This window comes from Cnephaeus nilssonii (genome assembly GCF_951640355.1).
Source record: "Cnephaeus nilssonii genome assembly, chromosome: 21".
Lineage (NCBI taxonomy): Eukaryota > Metazoa > Chordata > Mammalia > Chiroptera > Vespertilionidae > Cnephaeus > Cnephaeus nilssonii.
In genome coordinates this window covers 2,700,352-2,720,870 of record NC_137092.1, presented here as the reverse complement: position 1 = coordinate 2,720,870, position 20,519 = coordinate 2,700,352, and the positions used below count along the sequence as shown (strand labels likewise).

Below are 20,519 nucleotides of genomic sequence, written 5' to 3'. Positions count from 1 at the left end.
CGGCTTGGCGGGCTCCCAGCACTTCGGAGACGGCCGTACCCCAGGGGGCGGGGGACCGAGCCCGAGGCCTGGGGGTCGGACTCAAACCCCGGCCCTGCTGGGACCGGGGCCAGTGGTGCGGCCTCCGTGGCCTCAGCGTCTCGCCTGTGAGGCGCAGGCCTGGGAGCAGCAGCGCACACGCAGGACGGTGGTCGGGGACACGTGGGGACCGGGAAGCCTTCCCCCGGGGCCAGCACACAGGAGGCGTCACTGAGTGCCATCACTGCTCCTGTCGTACTGACAGGCGTCACAGAACTGGGCTGCTTCATTCGTATAATATATTGTTACTGGTGTCAGAGAGGAAGGGAGAGGGGGAGAGAAACATCAATGATGAGAGAAGCATGGGTCGGCTGCCTCCTGCACACCCCCTACTGGGGATCAAGCCCACAACCCGGGCCTGTGCCCTGACCGGGAATTGAACCGTGACCTCCTGGTTCATAGGTCGACGCTCAACCCCTGAGCCAGGCAGGCCGGCTGGACTTCTTGTGAAGGAAGACACTGATCGTCGCGGGAGGAGCAAGCACTGAGAGAGGCAGGATGGGGGGGTGGGGGGTGATGGATGCAGGTCACAGAGCCTTGCAGCTATTTTCCCGGGTGAAATGCCAGCCTCCCTTCCCCCAGGCCTACCCCCCAAAACCACAGGAAAAGGCAGTCAGGCCCCCGAAGGACGTCCTCTCGGGAACCCCGAGAGCCGCTAGCGCCCCACGAAGCGGAGGGGACCGGCCGCACCGAACACCCAGCGCTTCATCCTTTATTTACGTTTTCGGAGAACTTAGCAGACCTGCTCTCGGCAACCTGAGACGCCCGTGTCAGGTTCAGGCCAGCGAAGCAAGAGCTGGCACCGCTCTGGCCTCCAGTGCTCCAAGGTGTCCGAGGCGAGCAACCTGACCTCGAGGCTGCCGTCTCTGCCCAGCCCCCACTGCTGACCGAGGGGCAGAGCTCAGGCACCGGCCAGGACCCAGTGGGTGCTGGGGCGGCAGGGGCGGGGCCAGGGTGTTCGGGGGGAGAAGGTGACCCTTATGAGCTTTAACAGAGGATGACGGTACACCTGAGTTTTACATCACACCATCCAGGTAACTTGAACCGGTGGTTGCTAAGCCCTGGCCGGGTGGCTCAGTGGGTTGCAGCATCGTCCCGTGCCCCGAAAGGTTTCGGGTCCGATTCCCAGTCAGGGCACATGCCCAGGTTGTGGGTTGGATCCCTGGTCAGGGCGTGTAAGGGAGGCAACCGATGGATATTTCTATCTATCTACCTATCTATTGATATCTCCCTTCCTCTCTCTCTAAAATCAATAAACACATCCTCATGTGCAGATTTAAACAAGTGCAACCTCATCCTCACCGAGTTTCCGCCTCCTGGGGACCTGGTATGATTAATATTAAGTCTGCAAAGCAGCTCAGCAGAATGTTCCTTAAATCCCCAAACTGCGAGGTTCACCCCTGTGAATGGGAAGGTTGCTCTGGATGGCTCAGTCTGGTTTCACGAACTCTTTGCTTAGTGCCACCAGGGCTCGTGGGTATGAAAAACCAAATAACCCCTTTCCCTTATGCCTTAGAGACATGAGCCATAGCGCAAGAGGCAACCACTAATGGACTAACCCGCAGACAGAGGGCGGGATGTGCGGGGCGAGCTCGGATGAAGACGCCACGCTCCCTCGGGGGCCTCGCCTCTTCGGGGCTTCGGGCCGCGGGTGCCAGAAACCCCGCCACAGCCCGACACGCCCTTTCCCAGCCTGAGCTCCATTTTTCCTTATTTTTATTTTATTGAACTTATCGGGGTGACATTGGTTAATTAGCAATCTCAGAATAAGTCTTAAAGGCATAAAATAAAACACAGAGGAATAAGAGAAGACTCACTCAAACTTATAGTTACCAAAATATAAAAAACAAGCCCTAGCCGGTGTGGCTCAGTGGATAGAGCGTCGGCCTGCGGACTGAAGGGTCCCAGGTTCGATTCCAGCCAAGGGCACATGCCTGGGTTGCGGGCTCGATCCCCAGTAGGGGGCGTGCAGGAGGCAGGCAATCAATGACTCTCTCATCATTGATGTTTCTCTCTCCCTCTCCCTTAATCTCTGAAATCAATAATATCTTACCTTATAAAATAGTAATATGCAAATTGACCGCACCTTCGCCACACCCAAGCCACGCCCACCAGCCAAAGCCACACCCACCAGCCAATCAGGGCGAGTATGCAAATTACCCAACAAAGATGGCGGTTAATTTGCATATGCTGAGGGAGGGAGGAGTGAAGACTGAAGACAACTTAGAAGGAAGAGGGAGGAAAAGCGGAAAGCAAGGTGGCTGCCAGAGGGAAAGCACGGGCGGAGCGCGGTGAGGCAGGGCGGGGCGGAGCACGGCGGGGCGGAGCGCGGCAGGCGGCAGCGGCACGCGGGTGCAGGTGTGGTGGCCCCAAGGCTGCGGCAGCGGCAGTGCACGCAGCCGAAGCGGCCGCTTGCAGGATTGAATCCTGCAAATGGGCTACTAGTATATATATAGAGAGAGAGAGCAAGTTTTTAATACCACAATATGTACGAGGCCTAGTATCAGGTCTGATAAGGGCTATAATAAATAAGGACCCTCGCTCCGGGCCTTCCGATCAGCACCCGGGCGCCCGGTGCCCGCACCACAGCTGCTAAAGATGAAAAGACAGGGAAGGGCTCACGGAACAGGCACTCAACAACGTACGCCGCTGCCTCCGTACCGATGCAGCCGTTCCACACCGCCGCCCCGGGCCGGCTCCGGGGACGGGGCGTACGGAGACACACAACGCTGGCCCTGGCCCTTCTATCTACGGACGGTTTGGAGGCACTGATCTGGGGCCATAAAATAGGAATGAAAGCCCGGCCGGTGTGGCTCAGTGGCTGAGCCTCGACCTCTGAACCAGGAGGTCACAGTTCGATTCCCGGTCAGGGCGCAGGCCCGGGTTTCGGACTCGACCCTCAGTGTGGGGCGTGCAGGTGGCGGCCGATCGATGATTCTCCCTCATCACTGATGTTTCTATCTCTCCCTCTCACTACCTCTTCGAAATCAATAAAAATATATTGTTAAAAATAGGAATGAAAGCAGCAGTCTGAGCCCATTTTCGCAGCTCAAACCACGGCAGCTGAACACAGAGCGGACATAACTCGCCCCCCCAGACCCGGTGCTGCTGGTTACCGGGTCCCCTGTGGTGGTGCTCCTCAGCCCCTGCGGCGGGGAGGCTGACAGTCCGCCCCCACGGCGGCCCAACTCCGCCAGAGCCCCGCCGTGAGAGCCGGCCCCGCCGTGAGAGCCGGCCCCGCCGTGCGGACCACATAAGCCACGTCTCCACTTATCCCCCGCCCTCGGGAAACGGGCATGCCTCCCTCCCTCTCCAAAACGCATGCTGATTTCCCCGTCACAGCAGGCATCAAAGGCGAGGGTTAGCAAAGACCCATGGGGTTGGGGGGGGGCGTGACCCCAAAGAGCAACACAGAGGCACAGAGAGGCGGCCAGCCATCGCCGCGGGAAGTGGAGAGGAAAGGAAAGCCAGGAGAGGGCGGAAAAGGCACGTGGCGCCCACGTGTTCGAGGCTCAAGAGAAAAACACGGTCAGAACTTCCCTGTGAGGTCGCGTTAACTGCCTAATAAACTTCCACAGAAATCACAATACCCTGTGCAAGCTAACGAACATCTGTCTCAGCATTTGAGGTAAAGAGATCTTTTAGCCCTGGCTGGTGTGGCTCAGTGGGTAGAGCGTCAGCCTGCGCCTGAAGGGTCCCAGGTTTGATTCCGGTCAGGGCACAGGCCCGGGTTTCAGGCTCCATCCCCAGTGGGGGCGTGCAGGAGGCAGCCGATCCACGGTTCTCCCTCATCATTGGTGTTTCTAGCTCTCCCTCTCCCTTCCTCTCTGAAATCAATAAAATATATATTTTTTTTAAGTTAAAAAACACACACACAGACAGATCTATTTTGTAATGGCGGCTCACGTCTGCTTTGTGTTAGAAGGGAGGAGGAGGCAGCCCAGTGCCCGGTGCCCGGTGCCCGGTGCTGAGCGGCTGACCCCCCGGGCCTTTGTGGGACCTGCAGGTTCTGACTTGCCCAGGCGACCAGTCATGGCTGCGGCCACGGGAAGACTCGCTCAGCAACAGAGAGGCCACGAGGGGTCACCCCCCACAACACTCCCTCCTAACGCAAACAGGCGGGTGCATTTCACCGCCAAGGCCCCTGAAGCAGGCGCGGCGGGGGGCCTGTGACAGGCGGTCTCCCGAGAGAAAACCTGCTTGTTCCCACCACGGAGATAAGCCATCCGCTTCCAAGCTCCGGGGGGTCGGGGAGCGCACACACACACACACACACACACACACACACACACACACTGTTCCCGAGGCCGGCACGTTGTTCTAATCCGCGAGGGAGGTGCTCCCCGCAGTGCGGGTCAGGAAAGGCGTCCTGGGTGCTGCAGAGCAGAGGGTCACAGAGATGGGGGGCGGCGGGGAGCGGGAGATTCCGGATGAATCTTCATTCAAAAATCCCAGTTCTCAGGAAACAGGTTCCTTAGCACGTGTAAGCGAACAGTGTAATCGTGCTTCATGCCCCGTCACTTGTTACCTGCCCTTCCGAAGGTAATGTGCTCAGGCTCTCCATTTCTTGGGGCTCTTTCCTCTCACTGCTGTACCCCCCCGATTTCCCTGAGAAGGTCAAGTACAGCGGGTGCCGTCTTCCCCGTGGCCCCCTCCTGTGGCCTGAGACACAGGTTCGAACCCCTTGAACCTTAAGGCATTTTCTCTTAACATATTCATGGAAGTGATCACTGAGAACACTTCTAAGCGTCAGGCACGGGGACCTGCCCCTGTGAGCGCACGGGAGAGGCAGGGAGGCAGACCGGCGGAGGCTCCCGGGCCTTCCCGGCTCCTTTCGCCACGGCTGTTGGTCACGTGACTTCAGAAACCATCAGCAGCCGTCCCTCGGCTGGTAGGTTTGCACACACAGAGAAGCAACAACGTCAGGATCATTTACAACCCCACCCGAGAGGACCACTGAGGGAGCTCTAACGTGTACTCCCTCCTACTGTTTCAACAAGCGCAAGTTCACTCAAAATTTTTACAAGATCTTCTTTGGCCCTAACCGGTTTGGCTCAGTGGATAGAGCGTCGGCCTGCGGACTCAAGGGTCCCAGGTTCGATTCCGGTCAAGGGCATGTACCTTGGTTGCGGGCACATCCCCAGGTGGGGGTGTGCAGGAGGCAGCTGATCGATGTTTCTCTCTCATCGATGTTTCTAACCCTCTCTCTCCCTCTCCCTTCCTCTCTGTAAAAAAATCAATAAAATATATATTTTTTAAAAAGATCTTCTTTGGCCCGACGGGTGTGGCTCAGGGGTTGAGCATCGACCTATGAACCAGGAGGTCACGGTTCAATTCCTGGCCAGGGTACATGCCCGGGTTGCGGGCTCGATCCCCAGTAGGGGGTGTGCAGGAGGCAGCCGAGCAATGATTCTCTCTCATCATCGATGCTTCTCTCTCTCTCTCCCTCTCCTTCCTCTCTGAAATCAATAAAATTCTATTTAAAAATAAATAAATAAGAATAAAAAGATCTTCCTTCCGTGATGCTTACAAACTGCTCCCTCCCAGCACTGTAAGGAGGAGACCGCCGTCCTGGCTGAAAGCTACTTGTGCGGCCGCACGGTAAGCCGGGCCCGCTGAGCGTCTGCTCCGGGAAGATGCTGAGAGGGTCTGATTCTACTCTCCTGCCCCCCACCCCCCCCCCCCCCGCACGGGGTCAGAGCGCAACCATCGCCCGTGAAAGGGAAGAATGAATGGGTGGATCAATGAGCTCGGTTACTGAGCGCTCGCGAGTCTTGGTACGGCTGTGAGCTCCTGAATCGGGCACTCCTTGCCCTTGAACAGCCAGGATCTAGAAAGGGTCCCGGGGAAAATTAATCCTAAAAGGAGAAAGCTGTTCTGTCTTACTAGATTGGGGCGGAGGGAGGAAACTGGGCAAAAAGGAAATAATAAAAACCACCATCTCGCTTCCCTCCACGGAACATCATGGTCACCGTCAGGAGACAATTCAAGCCAATAACCCCACTGGACAGCAGCGAGCTGCCCGGCAAGGCGCTCCCGCCCCGTCCCTCGCGCGCGGCGCCGTACCTGAATGGGAGGTAGGGGGGGTTGGAGCCGGACAGGAGCGCTCTGTAGGCTTCTTCTGGAGTCTTCTTCAAGTAGATGACCTGCGGCAGACAAACAGCGGCGCTCAGATCGCGCCCAGGACGGCACGGAGCGAAACGGCTCACCGCGTGGGCAGCCCACCTCCTGCTCTTTGAGGGGCAAGAGTCAGGGGATCGTGGGGACCTTTAGACAGCAACGGGGCTGCCCACGTGTCCTGTCAGCCCCTGGCTTTGTAAGGGCGGCTGAGAGCCTGGGGACAGAAGGCAGACCCGGAGCCGGCCGGCAGGGCTCAGTGGTGAGCGTCGACCTAGGAACCAGGAGGTCACAGTTCGATTCCCTGTCAGGGCACAGGCCCGGGTTGCGGGCTCGATCCCCCACAGGGGGCGTGCAGGAGGCAGCCTATCGATTGTCTCTCATCATTGATGTTTCTCTCTCTCCCTCTCCCTTCCTCTCTGAAATCAATAAAAATATATATTCACACACACACACACACACACACACACACACACACACACACACACAGATGTCATGGGGGGTGGGTCCCCTCTGGGAGCAGAACACTGTGCGTCGCTGACGGTACTCTGTGCTCACCGCAGACCACCTGGCCCCCTGGCCCTCGCAGGAGGGCCGCCTCGAGGTGATGGTGCTGGTTAGACCATTAAAGCTCACACAACCTCCTGAGCAGAGCAAACCCACGTCCTTTCGCAGGAGGGAGGCGGCCGCCCCGGCCCCCTGCTCTTACCTGCATGGCTGAGCACGCATGACCCTTGCTCCACGGGAAAATGAGCCTTGTTTTTATTTTTATCCCAGGGCTCAATTATTCATAAGTGCAAAGTGAAACCCCGCGAGGCCCTCGCAATTCCAGGAAGGCTCCGGGGCAGGTGAGGGCAATGGCCTTCCACACGGCTGAGGGGGGCGTGGGAGAGGTGGGGGCGGCGCCCACAAATGAGGGCGTTGCTGAGTGCACGCACGCCGGGGTCATTAAAATACCAGGTGCCATGTTTCAGGAGAAAATGTGTCATGGATTCTCATGTGTCATGGCTCTGCCTCCGATTAAGGGAGAGGGAGCCCTGGCCAGCTGCTCAGCTGGTTGGAGCTTCGGCCCAGAGGCTGCAGGTTCGATTCCCGGTCAGCACTCATCCTGGGCTGTGGGCTCCGTCCCCGAGGGGCACGTGTGGGAGGCAACCGATCGATGTTTCTCTCCCCCCCGCCTCCTTCCCCGTCCCTTCTTCTGTCTCTAAAAATAATTTTTTTAAAGACATATCCTCAGTGAGGATCTAAAAAATGAAATAATTCTTTAAAAAATATAAGCTCTCCAGGTGGCAGGCACAGTTCTCGGAAAGTGACTGATTTGGCTCCTTAATCCCCGAGGTAGAACGGAGATGAACTTTGGTCCCCAAACACTTTTTCCTCCGTTTCACCCCGTGTGTCCATGGGCCTCCGGACCCACAGCGGTTAGGATGTCTGACTCCCCAGCCCTAAGGGCTGGCCGTGTATACAAACACCAACACCTGAGGTCATAATGATGTGAGGGCATGCGACAGCGGGTAGGGGAGGCTGGGGGAAGGTCAATGGGGAATAAAAAGGAGATATATGCACTACTATGTGTAATACTTTAAACAATAAAAAAAAAGACCTAAATAAATAAATAAATAAATAAATAAATAAATATCCCATGATGGCCACAGACCCAGACCACCACCCACAGACCCAGACCACTACCCACGGGCCACCACTGAGCTCAACCTTCTCGGGTTCAAGTACAGACGTGGACCTCAGCGTCAGCAACCCCCAAACCAGGCGCTGGCCCGTGTTACCACGTCCGTTGTCGGAATCCCCTCAGATCCCAGGAGGCCCGCGTCTCTACCCAGCAAGGTACCGTGTACCCAGAAGAGAGCGGATGCGACGCCCGTTTCCCCACGTGAACCTCTCTGAGCAAAACAAGCTGACCAGGCCGTGTGCTTGGAGAGGAGGAAATTAATCACCCGCCGCCCGCAGAGGAGCCACGGAGTCCACGGGATGAACAGCTGGAAGAAACGCCATGGTGTCCCCGCTTTGCTCTCTCCCGCCTCCCTGATCTGTCACCAGCGGAGTTCATGAACCCCCTTGCGTCCCCCCCTTGGGTTGTAATGAATAACACGAGACGAAAAACCGCCGTTCTCCGGAGCACCGTCCCAACAGGTTGAGATTCTGCTTCCAGCCATTGTCAACAGTTTGGCTCAAATAAACTCACTGACATTCTTTACGGGTTTAAAAAAAAGAAAAACCACTATGGGTGAGAAATTCAGCGAAGACTTAAAACGTAAACTTTCATTTTAGTCTCGTCCTGGGTTCCCGAGACGGCGCTTCTCAGACTGTGCGGCCTCCCGTCCTCGCCGTCTTGCCGTCGTACGCCAGCACCACAGCATGTTTGGTTTTCTTATTTTTAGCCACATTTTTCTTCTTAATCATTTCCTCCCATTATGACCCGTGACTGGGAAAACAATGTCTGTATTCAATTTAAAAAAATAGGAGAAAGGCGACCACTCTTCAAATGGGCGACTGATTCTACTGCTGTTCTAAGCGCTCGCGGAAATGAAGAAGGTCCTCAGCGGCCAGCAAGCACCTGCGAACTCCATCGGAAGTCTGAGTGCGAATCAGCAATGCGACTGGACGTGTAAAGCAGCCTGCACGGTACCAGCCGCACGGTACCAGCCGCACGGTACCAGCCCGCATGGTACCAGCCGCACGGTACCAGCCCGCACGGTACCAGCCGCACGGTACCAGCCTGCTTACCCGGCTGCACTGAATGGCCGTCAATGGAAGCAGGACAAGAATGAATGGCCCCCTCGCCAACAGTCTTGAACACGTGTGCGGGGAGGAAGACGCCCTTGGGTGGTGGGCGCACAAGGCAACGTACAGATGACGTAGCGCAGAAATGTAGACTTGAAACCTGTACATTTTGTTAGCCAAGCCACCCCAATACATTTTTCTTATTTTAATTTTAAAACAAGAAAAAGCATGAGGAAATCAATGAGCCTGTGGATAATACCTCTAGCGTGAACCCTGGATGATTTCACATGCTTGGATTGACTCTTTCTGACATCTCCAGCACCTTCCAAATGCACTGCTTTCCCCAACACTTGGCATTGTGTTCAGGACTGACTCCAAACCTGAGGCCTGGCGGGCAGGACAGCCGTCACAGGAGAAAGGTTTTCTTGATGTAAACAGAGAAATGACGGGGAAGAACGGGGAAGGAGAAAAGTCAAAAGACTCTCTGGCCCGGCCGGCGTGGCTCAGGGGTTGAGCATCAACCCATGAACCAGGAGGTCACGGTTCCATGCCCCATCAGGGTACAGGCCCGGGTTGGGGGCTCAATCCCCAGTGGGGGGCGTGCAGGAGGCAGCCAACCCATGATTCTCTCACATCATTGATGTTTCTATCCCTCTCTCTGAAAAGTCATTAAAAACATTAAAAAGTAAATAAAGAGACTGAGTTACACAGGAGGAAGGCCTCCAAGCTGACCGGGGGGGGGGGGGGGGGGACCCGGCAGGGTGGGGGGCAGGGAGACCGAGGGGGGCTGCCTTCCCATGGATCAGGACCACTCGCAGAGGCCTAGCATCTCCCAGGACGGCGGGGGGTGGGGGGTTGGGGGGAGAAGAGGGGGGGTAGACCAGACAACCCACGTATTCATTTAGTAACTGGAGCATGTTCCCCAGGGACCCAAAAGAAGCCAGCGTGTTCCTTTTCAAACTGAGGGAGTCTGTAGGTGAGATGTTATCCGCACGCCTAAGACAGAGGCCAGAGGGCATGGGAACCGAATCTCCCATCTGGGCCCGCACACACGGAGGCTCCTCTTCTCGGAGGCGACTCGAGAATAGGAAACCAACAATGAAGCCCCGACAAGGAACGGGCTGTTCCCTCCGCGTGTTTACAGAGCCGTTGCCTGGCGAGGGCGGGGCACAGGGGGCGGTGGGTGCCGGTCGGGCGTCCGCAGGGCGGGGCTGGAGCCTGGTGCCCTCGCCCAAAGTGCTTGGCGACATGACAGAACTGTCCTTCGAGAACACTGTGGAATTAATCATTCTTCAGAGTTAACACACTTTTAGCCTGGCCCAGCATGGCTCAGCGGTGGAGCATCGACCTATGAACCAGGAGGTCACGGTTGGATTCCCGGTCAGGGCCCATGCCTGGGTTGGGGGCTCCATCCCCAGTAGGAGGTGTGCAGGAGGCAACCAATCCATGATTCTCTCATCATTCATGTTTCTATCTCTCCCTCTCCCTTCCTCTCTGACATCAGGAAAAACACATACATTTTAGACTGCTTATTCCACTATTATAATGATGGTTTTCTCGTGTAGATGTAGGTTTTACTTTTTTTATATTTTTTTTATTATACACTGGCCAGGCTATATACACTTTTGAAAGCAGCAACCATGCTCCCTGAATACTTTCGTCCACTAATGTCCACACCGTAGGCCTGAAACCCGCGAAGGCGACGTCAGCCTACGGAGAAGTGACGGAAACCCGACCAGCAGAGGCGTTGCCCACAGACCCGATAAAGGCACAACGGACGGAAGTCCACCCACCTTCCCCGAGGCTGCTGGGAACTCCCGCCCCTTCCAATCACGGCTGCAGGAGACCTCGCCGCTTCCAGAAACCCGCCTCAACTCAGTGCGTCCGTGAAACAAATGCACAGAAGCTCTTCCATGGAGCAAGTCAGTGATTTCTCCAGGCCGCTAATAAGGTTCAAAAAAAGGCGTGAGCAAGCTGCTGGAAGCTTATACAGTGTGCTAGTACTGAATACAGTGCGTGTGCGTGTGCGTGTGTAAATCTGAGAGCTTTCTAAATATATATATATATATTTTGTTGATTTCAGAGAGGAAGGTAGAGGGAAAGAGAGATAGAAACATCCATGATGAGAGAGAATCATGGATCTGCTGCCTCCTGCACGCCCCCCACTGGGGATGGAGCCCACAACCCGGGCCTGTGCCCTGACCGGGAATCGAACCCTGACCTCCTGGTTCATAGGTCGATGCCCAACCCCTGAGCCACGTGGGCCGGGTGCTGAGAGCTTATTTACAGCACAGACGAGGCTTGTTATGAGGACCCAAAAGGAGAACAGAAACCAAACATTCCTGGAAAGATGCGTTTGTTCCGTTAAACGTGAGGAGCGACCCTTCGGCGGATGAAAAGCATTCTCCTCGCCCCCAGCTGAACGGAATCAAAGACAGCGCCCCCTCCCCCGGCTGCAGACTCAGAGAGCTCCCTCTGCACCGTCTGTGTGGCTTTAGGGGGCCTGACCTCTTTAAAGCCACCAAAAACACCGCCAGGGCGCGCGCCCGTCTCGCCCACTTGCAAGCGATGATCACAAATGCATTCTCGCCCGTCACGCTGTGACAGGAAGGAACTGGGGACCGGAAGCTGCCCGGGCCCTGCGCCTCTCCTCCCTGCCCAGGAGCAGGCCACAGAGCACCGCGCTGGCCTCCGCGGGGCGGCATCGCCCACACAGAGGGGTTTGCGGGTTTCCTGCTGGGCACCCCATCCTCCATTTCATCTCCTTCTTCATCCTCACGACGGCCCCGATGTCAAACATAAGAAGGCCCTCCCCCACGCAGAGGGGAGGGAACAGAAACACGGGTGCATCTGGGAGGGACTCGCATGTGTGATCCGGCAGGAAACCACAGCCCGGCCTGGCCCGGGAGGTGCCCGGCTGCCAGGCGACGGCACACTCAGAACAAGCGCTGGTGGCCCAGCCGGCGTGGCTCAGGGGCTGAGCGTTGACCTATGAACCAGGAGTTCACGGTTCAATTCCCGGTCAGGGCATATGCCCGGGTTGTGGGTTCGATCCCCAGTGGGGGGCCTGCAAGAGGCAGCCGATCAATCTCTCATTATTGATGGTTTCTCTCTCTCTCCCTCTCTGAAATCAATAAAAACATATTTAAAAAAAAAAAAAAAAAAGAAAGGTCTGGTGGCTGCACCACACTGTGAATGTGCCTAATTCCACGGGCCATACACTTAACACGGGTCAGGAATCATCACAAGAAAAAAAGCAGGTAACTATGTATGATGACGCGTGTTAACTAGGCTTTACCTCCAATTGGATCGCTTTCAGAGTTTTCCTCTGACGTGACCTTCCTTCCTTCTTTCCTGTTGGGTCATTCCCTCTGTCACTCACTCGCTCGATGTTTACGAAGCGCCTGCGATGTGCCAGGCACAGTTCTAAGCTCGCTGCTCAGCGTCCAGACACTGAAATAGCCCCCTCGTTCCGCAGCCCGGCAGCACCCACCCCTCCCACACCGGCCGCACCGCATCTCTCTCCTGGGACGCCCCGACCCCGGACGGCCCCATGGCTCAGCACGGCAGGACGGCTCCGTGGCGGCCCGCGGCCAGTCGGGGAAGGCCCTGACCCCTGGTTGAATGTTTTACCGCCTCCCAGACACAGCAATGCCTGAAACCAACAAGGCCCCCGCCTTCTAGTCCGGGAAAGAGATAATCAACAAGCAAACACGTACACGACTCAGACAGCCCCAGACGCGGCGCGACGGAGAAAACGGAGCAGCCACGGGCAGCGGGTGACGGGAGGCGGGAGCAGGGACACCGGAGAGGAGGATCTCGGGGAGGGACCGTCAGAAGGAACCAGGGGCGCCGAGGGCTGGGGTGAGGCGCTGCGGGGGGAACAGAGCCGGCGAGGCCTCTGCTGGGAGCGCGCTCGGGACTCCATGGGGGAGGCCACAGGGACGGGAGCATCTGTCTTTTTCAAAGATCTTCACATTTTGTTGAGGGAGAGGGTGACATGGATGTGAGAGTGAAGCATCCATCAGCTGCCTCCTGCCAGGGATGGAGCCTGGCATGGGTCCTGGCTGGGAATCAAACCAACAACCTTTCCGTGTACCGGACGACGCCCAACCAGCGGAGCCACGCCGGCCAGGGCTGGGGGGAGGATCGTGAGCGAGGAGATCAGAGGTAGACAGGCCGGGTCAGGGATCTTCATGGCACCGGTAAAGAGGTCGGACTTTATGCCAAGAACGGAGCATCCTAGACGGAGCTGACACGGGGCAGTGACACGATTTCCTTTGTGCCTGTAAAGGGTCCCTCTGACCCCGGACAAAGGAGGGGGTGTAAGAGGGTGTGGCGCCGGGCTGGCGTCCCGGTGAGCGGCGGCAGGGCCGGCTCGCGGACGGCAATCACCACGTGGCAGCGATACGTTTGGAGGCAGAGCTGCCTAAACGACTGACGAGTGAGGCGAGGAAGGAGAGAAGTCACCATGACAGTATCCTCTGACTCAGCACGTTGCTGACGGGAGTCCACTTATTTACTGCCCTGGCCGGTTTGGCTCAGTGGATAGAGCGTCGACCCACAGACAGAAGGGTCCCGGGTTCAATTCCGGTCAAGGGCACATACCTCCATTGCAGGCTCCATCCCTGGCCCTGGTCGGGGAGCGTGAGGGAGGCTACCCATCGATGTGTCTCTCTCACTTCGATGTTTTTCTCTCTCTCCGTCTCTCCCCTCCCTTCCATTCTCTCTATAAATCACGGGAAGATATCCCGGGGGGAGGGTTAACGACAACAGAAGGCCAGGACTAGGGGGGTAGGAGGTTTGTGGCGAGAAGGAAGAACACATGGCGATGGTCAGTTTCGGGGGAGCAGTAACCAGCCCCCAGAAGGGAGCAGGGAGGATGCCTGCAAACGCGGCTCCCGGGCGCCCCGGGCGCTCCCGCCCGCAGCCTGCTGGCCGGGGCTGCTCTTAAAGCAAAAGCCACCGCCCGGCCGGCGCTGCACACCATCCCGGTCTCCTCGGAATCGGGAGGAAACTCAGAGGCCATCGTATCCCCGCTCTCGTTTTACAGATAAGGAAACCGAACGAAGCCGGGCGACGGCGCAGCTCTCCCCGCCTCTCAGAGCCACACGAGCGAGGAGGCGCTTTCCTGGTTCACGCTCAGGACTCCTCGTGCCACAGCCAGGCTGTGCCCACAGAGCGAGGGACGGAGGCACCACGAGGGACGCCCGAGGCCTCCGGGCTGCGTCCGCCCATCACCTGGTCCCCGTGCTCAGCCTGCACCTGCCCCAGCTGACAGGCCCCCCGCACACGGCGGGGCTGTACCCCGCGGCTGAGGTCCCCGGGGCAGTGGGATGTCTGGGAGCCCAGCCTCCCTCGTCAAGGTCTTCAGGAGGCGCTGGACCCTCCCCCAAGGATGACGGGCAGGGACGCCTCTGTCCCAGCCTGACCCCCAGCCTCTTCCCACCTGGCTATCCCTCGTCCCCAAAAAGCTCTTCGAGGTCACAGATGTGGTTGAAGTCCCGAGGGCTTGTCCTCCCGAGATTTTGCCCCAGCCCAGCACGTTACAGAAAATTCTAGAAACGGTCACATCCAAACTCAGTTGCACGCATGTTCTCGTGGAACGCACGTTGACCTTTCAGTGCTCACAGAGGGCGAAACGTCTCATCCAAGTGATCTTTGAGAAGGTTCATCTAGTTATTGGGATGGTTGTAACACAGGCAGGGTTTCTGATGGGTTTGCCTACTTTCCGTGGTCGGCAAGCTGCAGCTCGCGAGCCACATGTGGCTCTTTGGCCCCTTGAGTGTGGCTCTTCCACAAAATACCACGGCCTGAGCTATTCTATTTTGAAGAAGTGGCGTTAGAAGAAGTTTAAGTTTTAAAAATTTGGCTTTCAAAGGAAATTTCAATCGTTGTACTGTTGATATTTGGCTCTGTGGACGAATGAGTTTGCCGACCACTGGCCCTACTTGATAGAGGAATAAATGGGCAGGTAAAAACAATTATCATCAGCCTTCCCGTTCTCTCTAGAATTTCCTTCTATCCAAAAAAAGGAACATTTCAACAGCCCTTTAATATTTTTTTTTCCTGGAAATATCCTCTCTGGGTATGCTTTTTGTTCTAACACCTGCACAGCCCTGGAATCCCAGCCACACACCGCGGTTCCGCGATTCTGCCATCGGCTACGAAAATAAAACCCCACAGGGAACAGCCCATCGGTACCAGGTCCACTCTCTCCATCCCATCAGCTCCCAAGCTGCCGAGAATCCCGACCGCCCCCCCCCCCCCCCGCAGGCTGCGGACAGGGGACAGAGGGGCCAGCGTCAGCACCCGTTACCGAGAGCAGCCGCCACCCCGTACTTACGGCGTAGGCACCTATCAAGAACGCTGCGTTCGCTCTTTTTCGCTGGTCAAAGCAGGTGTAATGCACTATTTTCTTTCTTGACAAACTGTAGGACTAGAGAGAGAGGGGAGAGAGAGTTAGGGTGGCCACAGCGACAGGGTGACAGATGCAAGACACACCCTCTCTCACCTCGCCGAGGCGGGCCCCTGGGGAACCAGCACACCTGGGGTTTCTACGGCGTCTGAACCTGAGAGTCGAGGCGGGGAGGGCTCCTAGCTCGGACTTTTTGCAGCTCCTCACGCTGGAAGAACTGGCATTGACCATGTATGTGTCTCTCCAGGAAAGCAGACGCATACATGGGACATAGCTGAGTTACTAATGAGCATCTTCATCAGCAGAAACCATTTCTGAAGATTTACTCTTGATCTTCCATGTAAAGCCCTTTTTCACGTCCCACATGCCCCCACACGCCCGGAAGAGCGGTCTCTGCCGAGCACATTATATAGTCGGTTTTGACATGTGCCCGCCAGTCCATTTCCCTCTTTAACGTGTAAATGCCCACGTTAACGAGAGCACCACACTAATGTTTTCTTTCTAACGTGTCCTATGCAAAGCCCCTCTTCATGATCTGGAAATACACTGAGTGACCAGATGATGGTGATCTCTGAACGCATGATAATCTAGCCACTCAGTGTATATCCTATATAATAAAAGGCTAACATGCAAATTGTCCCCTCGATCAGGAGTTCGACCAGCAGGCAGGCTGGCCAACCGCCCATGTCCCCTCCCCCTGGCCAGGCTGGCCGGACCCCACCCATGCACGAATTCATGCACCGGGCCTCTAAAATATATATGTATACACTGAGTGCCCAGATTATTATGCGTTCAGAGATCATCATCATCTGGCCATAATCAGTGTAAATGGTTAATAGAAAAAGATGAACCATCGACGGGATTATATCAGCAGACATCTTACTACAGCAGCTGGGTATAAATTCACATATTCAAACAGGTATTGAGCACTTGCTGTATGCCAGGCAATATGCTACATGCTCAAGCGTTCAAGCTAAACCCAAAATGAGCAACACGGTGTGTGTGTACATGCCAAACGGGAAAGACTGTGCAAATGAAAAGGCCTGTTAAAGCGAAATCAAAGTGTTCATCAGAACTCAAACATAAAACATGGAGCTCAGTAAGAGCCTCTCAATTTCCTCATTTCCAACATTATTGTATTTTTTGTTGTTAATTCTCACTAGTGGATATTTTTTTCATTGTTTTTTCTTGAAAGTGGAAGGGGGAGAGAGAGAGAGAGAGAGAGAGAGAGACATCGATGTGTGAAATACACATCCACTGGTTGCCTCCCGTACACACCCCAACGAGGGGTGGGGAGCGAACCCACAACCCAGGTCCGTGCCCTTGACCGGGAATCAAACCCGAGACCCGTTAGTGCGAGGGCCAACGCTCTGACCACTGAGCAACACCAGCCAGGACCCAAAGTGACAGCATTTTGACAAACGGTTCTCACGATACAGACACGAAAGTCGCAATTCTTACCCATAAACTCGCACTGACGGTAAAGCAGCTTGCGATGCCTCACACACTGACCACCACACAGAACATCTGCACTCAGAGACCCCTTGGAGAGGTAACAGAGCTCAACGCTCCGCCCTCCGTAACCCCAAGCACGTCGAACTCGCGGCCCCCGGCGGCGTGCCTCGTTTACTCGGCCCGTGTTCGCCTCTGAGTTTGACATGCTTGCTTTACCGTGTCGTGTCCTACCAGGAGGAGAAACTCGTCCAACTCAGAAGTCGTCTAAGAAGGCCTGCCCCATCCTGGCTTTCACACGGGCCCCGGGAGCCCAGCCAGAGCCCTCCCGCCCAGCCGGGCGTGTCTGATAAGCAAGCCCCACGTGTTCCGAACACGCCAGTCCTTCGCGGCTGGACTCCGAGAGGCAGTGTCCCCCTCGAAGCACCCCGGTCCATTTCCGGGCCGGCTCCCCAAGTGCCCGGGAAATAAAAAGGGAGCAAGTACATTTCATTCCGTGGAGTTCAGCGGGTTAGCGCCTGAGGGCATCTCACGGCTTCGAGGTCACCGCTGGCGGGCTGGCCTGGCCTCCTCGCTTCAGTCTGAGTCTGTCTGCTGGACGTTTGCTTTTTGGTTTTATTATTTGTTCGTGTGTTTTTGCCACTGACTGTTCGCCATCACTAAGTCCGGTTTGACTCCCAGAAAGGGAGCCACGCTTCCTAAGACCCAAGCATCTCCTAGGGCCTCGGCACCCCAGCCCCTAAAGACAGCCCCCGTCTAACCACGGGTCCGGCTGGCATAGGGCTCAGCGATCCCGCTCGCAGACGCCCGGAGGACACCGTGGGGTGCAGGCACCAGCGTCCGCCTGGGAGTCTGCGTGGTCCGTGCGGACGCCCTTTCCCACGGAGAACTCAGGTTTCGTAACAAACTCCTGCGACCATTTAATCTTGTGGGGTTACATTAATTTTACAAGCCCCCTCGCCCGAACGCACACACTCACACTTCCGTCATCGTCCATCACCCATGGCCTTTTTGTTTGCTTGTTTTTGAACTTTTCTGCAGTCGCTTGGTTTTCATTGTTCTCTTATTCTAAAGCATACGGGACACAGAGGCCTTCTCAGTCGGAAACCATGACGCTGGAAGGCAGAATCCTCAAAAAAAAAACTTTCTTCTTAATGTATAACTACTAACTTTTTAACTAAATAGGATACAAGTTAAAATGGTAGGAACTTTAGGAGAATTTCCTAAACGTTAGAATCTTTCAGAAATGACTTCAGATTTTTAAAAAATCCCTCACAAGCATCCACCCAGAAATGTTAACTACTTTAGAGCCGCGGTCACCAACCTTCCGGACCTCACGGACCGCCAGCGGCCTGCGGGCCACGTTGGCGGCCGCTGCTTTAGACTCTCCTGTTGGGAGCTGCCTCCCGGGGGGAACGTACGTGACTTTGTGTAACAGCCGTCCACCACACGAATTTACAAAATTCTTTTTCTTGTGATAAGAACTTTTCAGATGTTCTCTCCTAGCAACTCTCAAATATACAACACGGTATCATTAACGACAGTCACCAGCGGACCTCCCAGAAACTGACCTGTTTAGTAAGAGTTTTCTATCTGATTCTTAGGAAAAGTTTTAAAACTCCTGTCATTCACCTTGCTTGGACGTTTTTGGAATTCAAGTGTTTTTCTCAGTTAACCTCAAAAGCACACCTGCCCTGTGAAGCCAGGCCAGTATCTCCCGGGTCAGAACACAGCCAGACCCATTCCTACTGGAGGAACGCAAACTCACGCACGGTGAACGGCAACGGGGAAATGGTGCGTGTGGTCTTATTTCCCGCCCAGCCCCGGCCAGGCCTCCCTCTCCTGGGTCACCCTGCCCCAGCCTTACACCAGCAACACCGTTCAGCAGAAGACCATCTGGCACTTGAATGAAAATGTTCAGGCATAATAAAACCTCTTTTATAGCAAAACCTCTTTTATAGCAAAACATTTTGCCAACTGCAGGTTCAATCCCGGGTTGGGCACGTATGGGAGGCAACTGATCAGTGTTTCTCTCTCGCATCAACGTTTCTCTCAAACAAACAAACAAATAAACTGCTGATGTTGAGCATAAATTCCATTTTTTAAAATAGCATCCATGCCCCCAAAACAGGTCTGAGGACTGCACGCAGCCAGGCTCCCCGTTAGCTGAGTCTGGGCGCGGGTCACGGTGGCTGAGGCAGTCGTGTTTGTTCCGTCAGCGAGAGCTGAGCCCAAGTTGTGTGTGAAGCACAGGGCTGAGCAGCGCAGCAGCAGGGGAACCCCAGGCACTAGCCTGGAAGCGCTCAGTCTGGTGACGATCTGATGCTCAACACGGAGAAATGCTGGCCAAGGCTGCTGCAAACAGGCCAGCAAGGACCAGTGGGTGACCTTCATGACACGTACGGTCATTGTTCAGCAAGGTAAAGAGCCTGGCCGGTTCGGCTCAGTGGATAGAGCCTCGTTCTGCAAACTGAAGGGTCCTGGGTTCGATTCTGATCAAGGGCACATGCCCGGGTTGTGGGCTCCATCCCCAGGAGGAGGCGTGTAGGAGGCAGCTGATCCATGATTCTCTCTCATCACTGATGTTGCTCTCTCTCCTTCTCCCTTCCTCTCTGAAATCCATAAACATATATACTTTCTAAAAAGGTAAAGAAAGAGTAGATAAAAGGTGGGACTTCGTATTGCCTATCTATCAATTCACATCCTCAAACCTCCAGACATCCCCACACCCGCACTGCGTCCCTGAGCGAGAGGCAGAGCTTCGGCCCCCTCATGGGAACCAGGACAGGCGTACGCGACGGCACACACACACACACACACACACACACACACACACACACGCTTAATGGCACTTGTAAACCAAAGTCCCCTGAGGGCGAGGAAGAACAGCGTAAATCAAGGTGGAGGCCTTGACCCCAGACAGGCACTTCCTGTCCCGGGAAGGGACGGGCCGCGTCCTAGTGGGATCACTCCTGGTGGGAAACCAGCCTGGCGACTCCATGACGGAGGGCGGGACGGGCCACATGGCCGTCCTCGGCTGCTGGTGACATGCACGCACCATGCTCGGGTCAGGAGGTCACAGAGGTCACAGAGCACGGAGCCGTTCAGAACCTAAAGGGGAGGCAGGCGATGAAGCTCGAAGCCAAAACGCGAGAACAAACGAGTTCGCGGCCAGCGGAGAGCAGCCGGTGCCGTCCCTCCGGGGAGGCGTGTGCCGTGCGGAACGGCGGCCCGTCGCGCGGGGAGGACACCGTGTTTCCTTACGTCGTGCCTCCGCCTGGCTGAGCTGAGCTGAGGGAGACTCCGGCACGGGCTGGTAACATGCTAATAAAATAAAGGCGCAGCCCATGCACCCCACACGAGTGCGCTCAGCCGGGGGCAGATCAGTTAAGTGGGTGACAGCCCAGGGCCCCGGTGACCAAGGCGCCCTTCTCTTCCAGGGGACCAGGCCAGCCCAGCCAGGGCCGCAGCCGTCAGCGTCTCCATAGCAACAGCGGTCATCTCACTGCAAAAGCCATCACCTGTGCTAACGGGGCCCCCTGTGCGCAGCCAGCACCTGTGTGTGGTTACCTCCAACTTGCCCAGGAAAGGGACGTTCTTGAACGTTTTCTTGGGCTGCACACAAAACAAAGCACGGTTTACGTCTTCTCGGCGCTCCAAGGCGACAGACAGGGCGGGTGGTTTCGGCAGAAAGGAAAAGGCGTCCCGGGCGGCC

General features: G+C 56.0%; 1 protein-coding gene across 7 annotated transcripts in view; it reads right to left on the bottom strand.

The window, feature by feature from the left end:
• Positions 1 to 20,519, bottom strand: part of CDC14A (cell division cycle 14A) — a 68,811-nt gene that overhangs the window by 31,699 nt on the left and 16,593 nt on the right. For all 7 annotated transcript variants that reach the window (XM_079760877.1, XM_079760878.1, XM_079760874.1 and 4 more), the window contains exons 4-5: positions 15,281 to 15,373; positions 6,145 to 6,224 (exon numbers count right to left, since the gene is read on the bottom strand). In XM_079760877.1, coding sequence (XP_079617003.1) covers positions 6,145 to 6,224; positions 15,281 to 15,373 — 173 coding nt within the window. The remainder of the gene's footprint in view (positions 1 to 6,144; positions 6,225 to 15,280; positions 15,374 to 20,519) is intronic.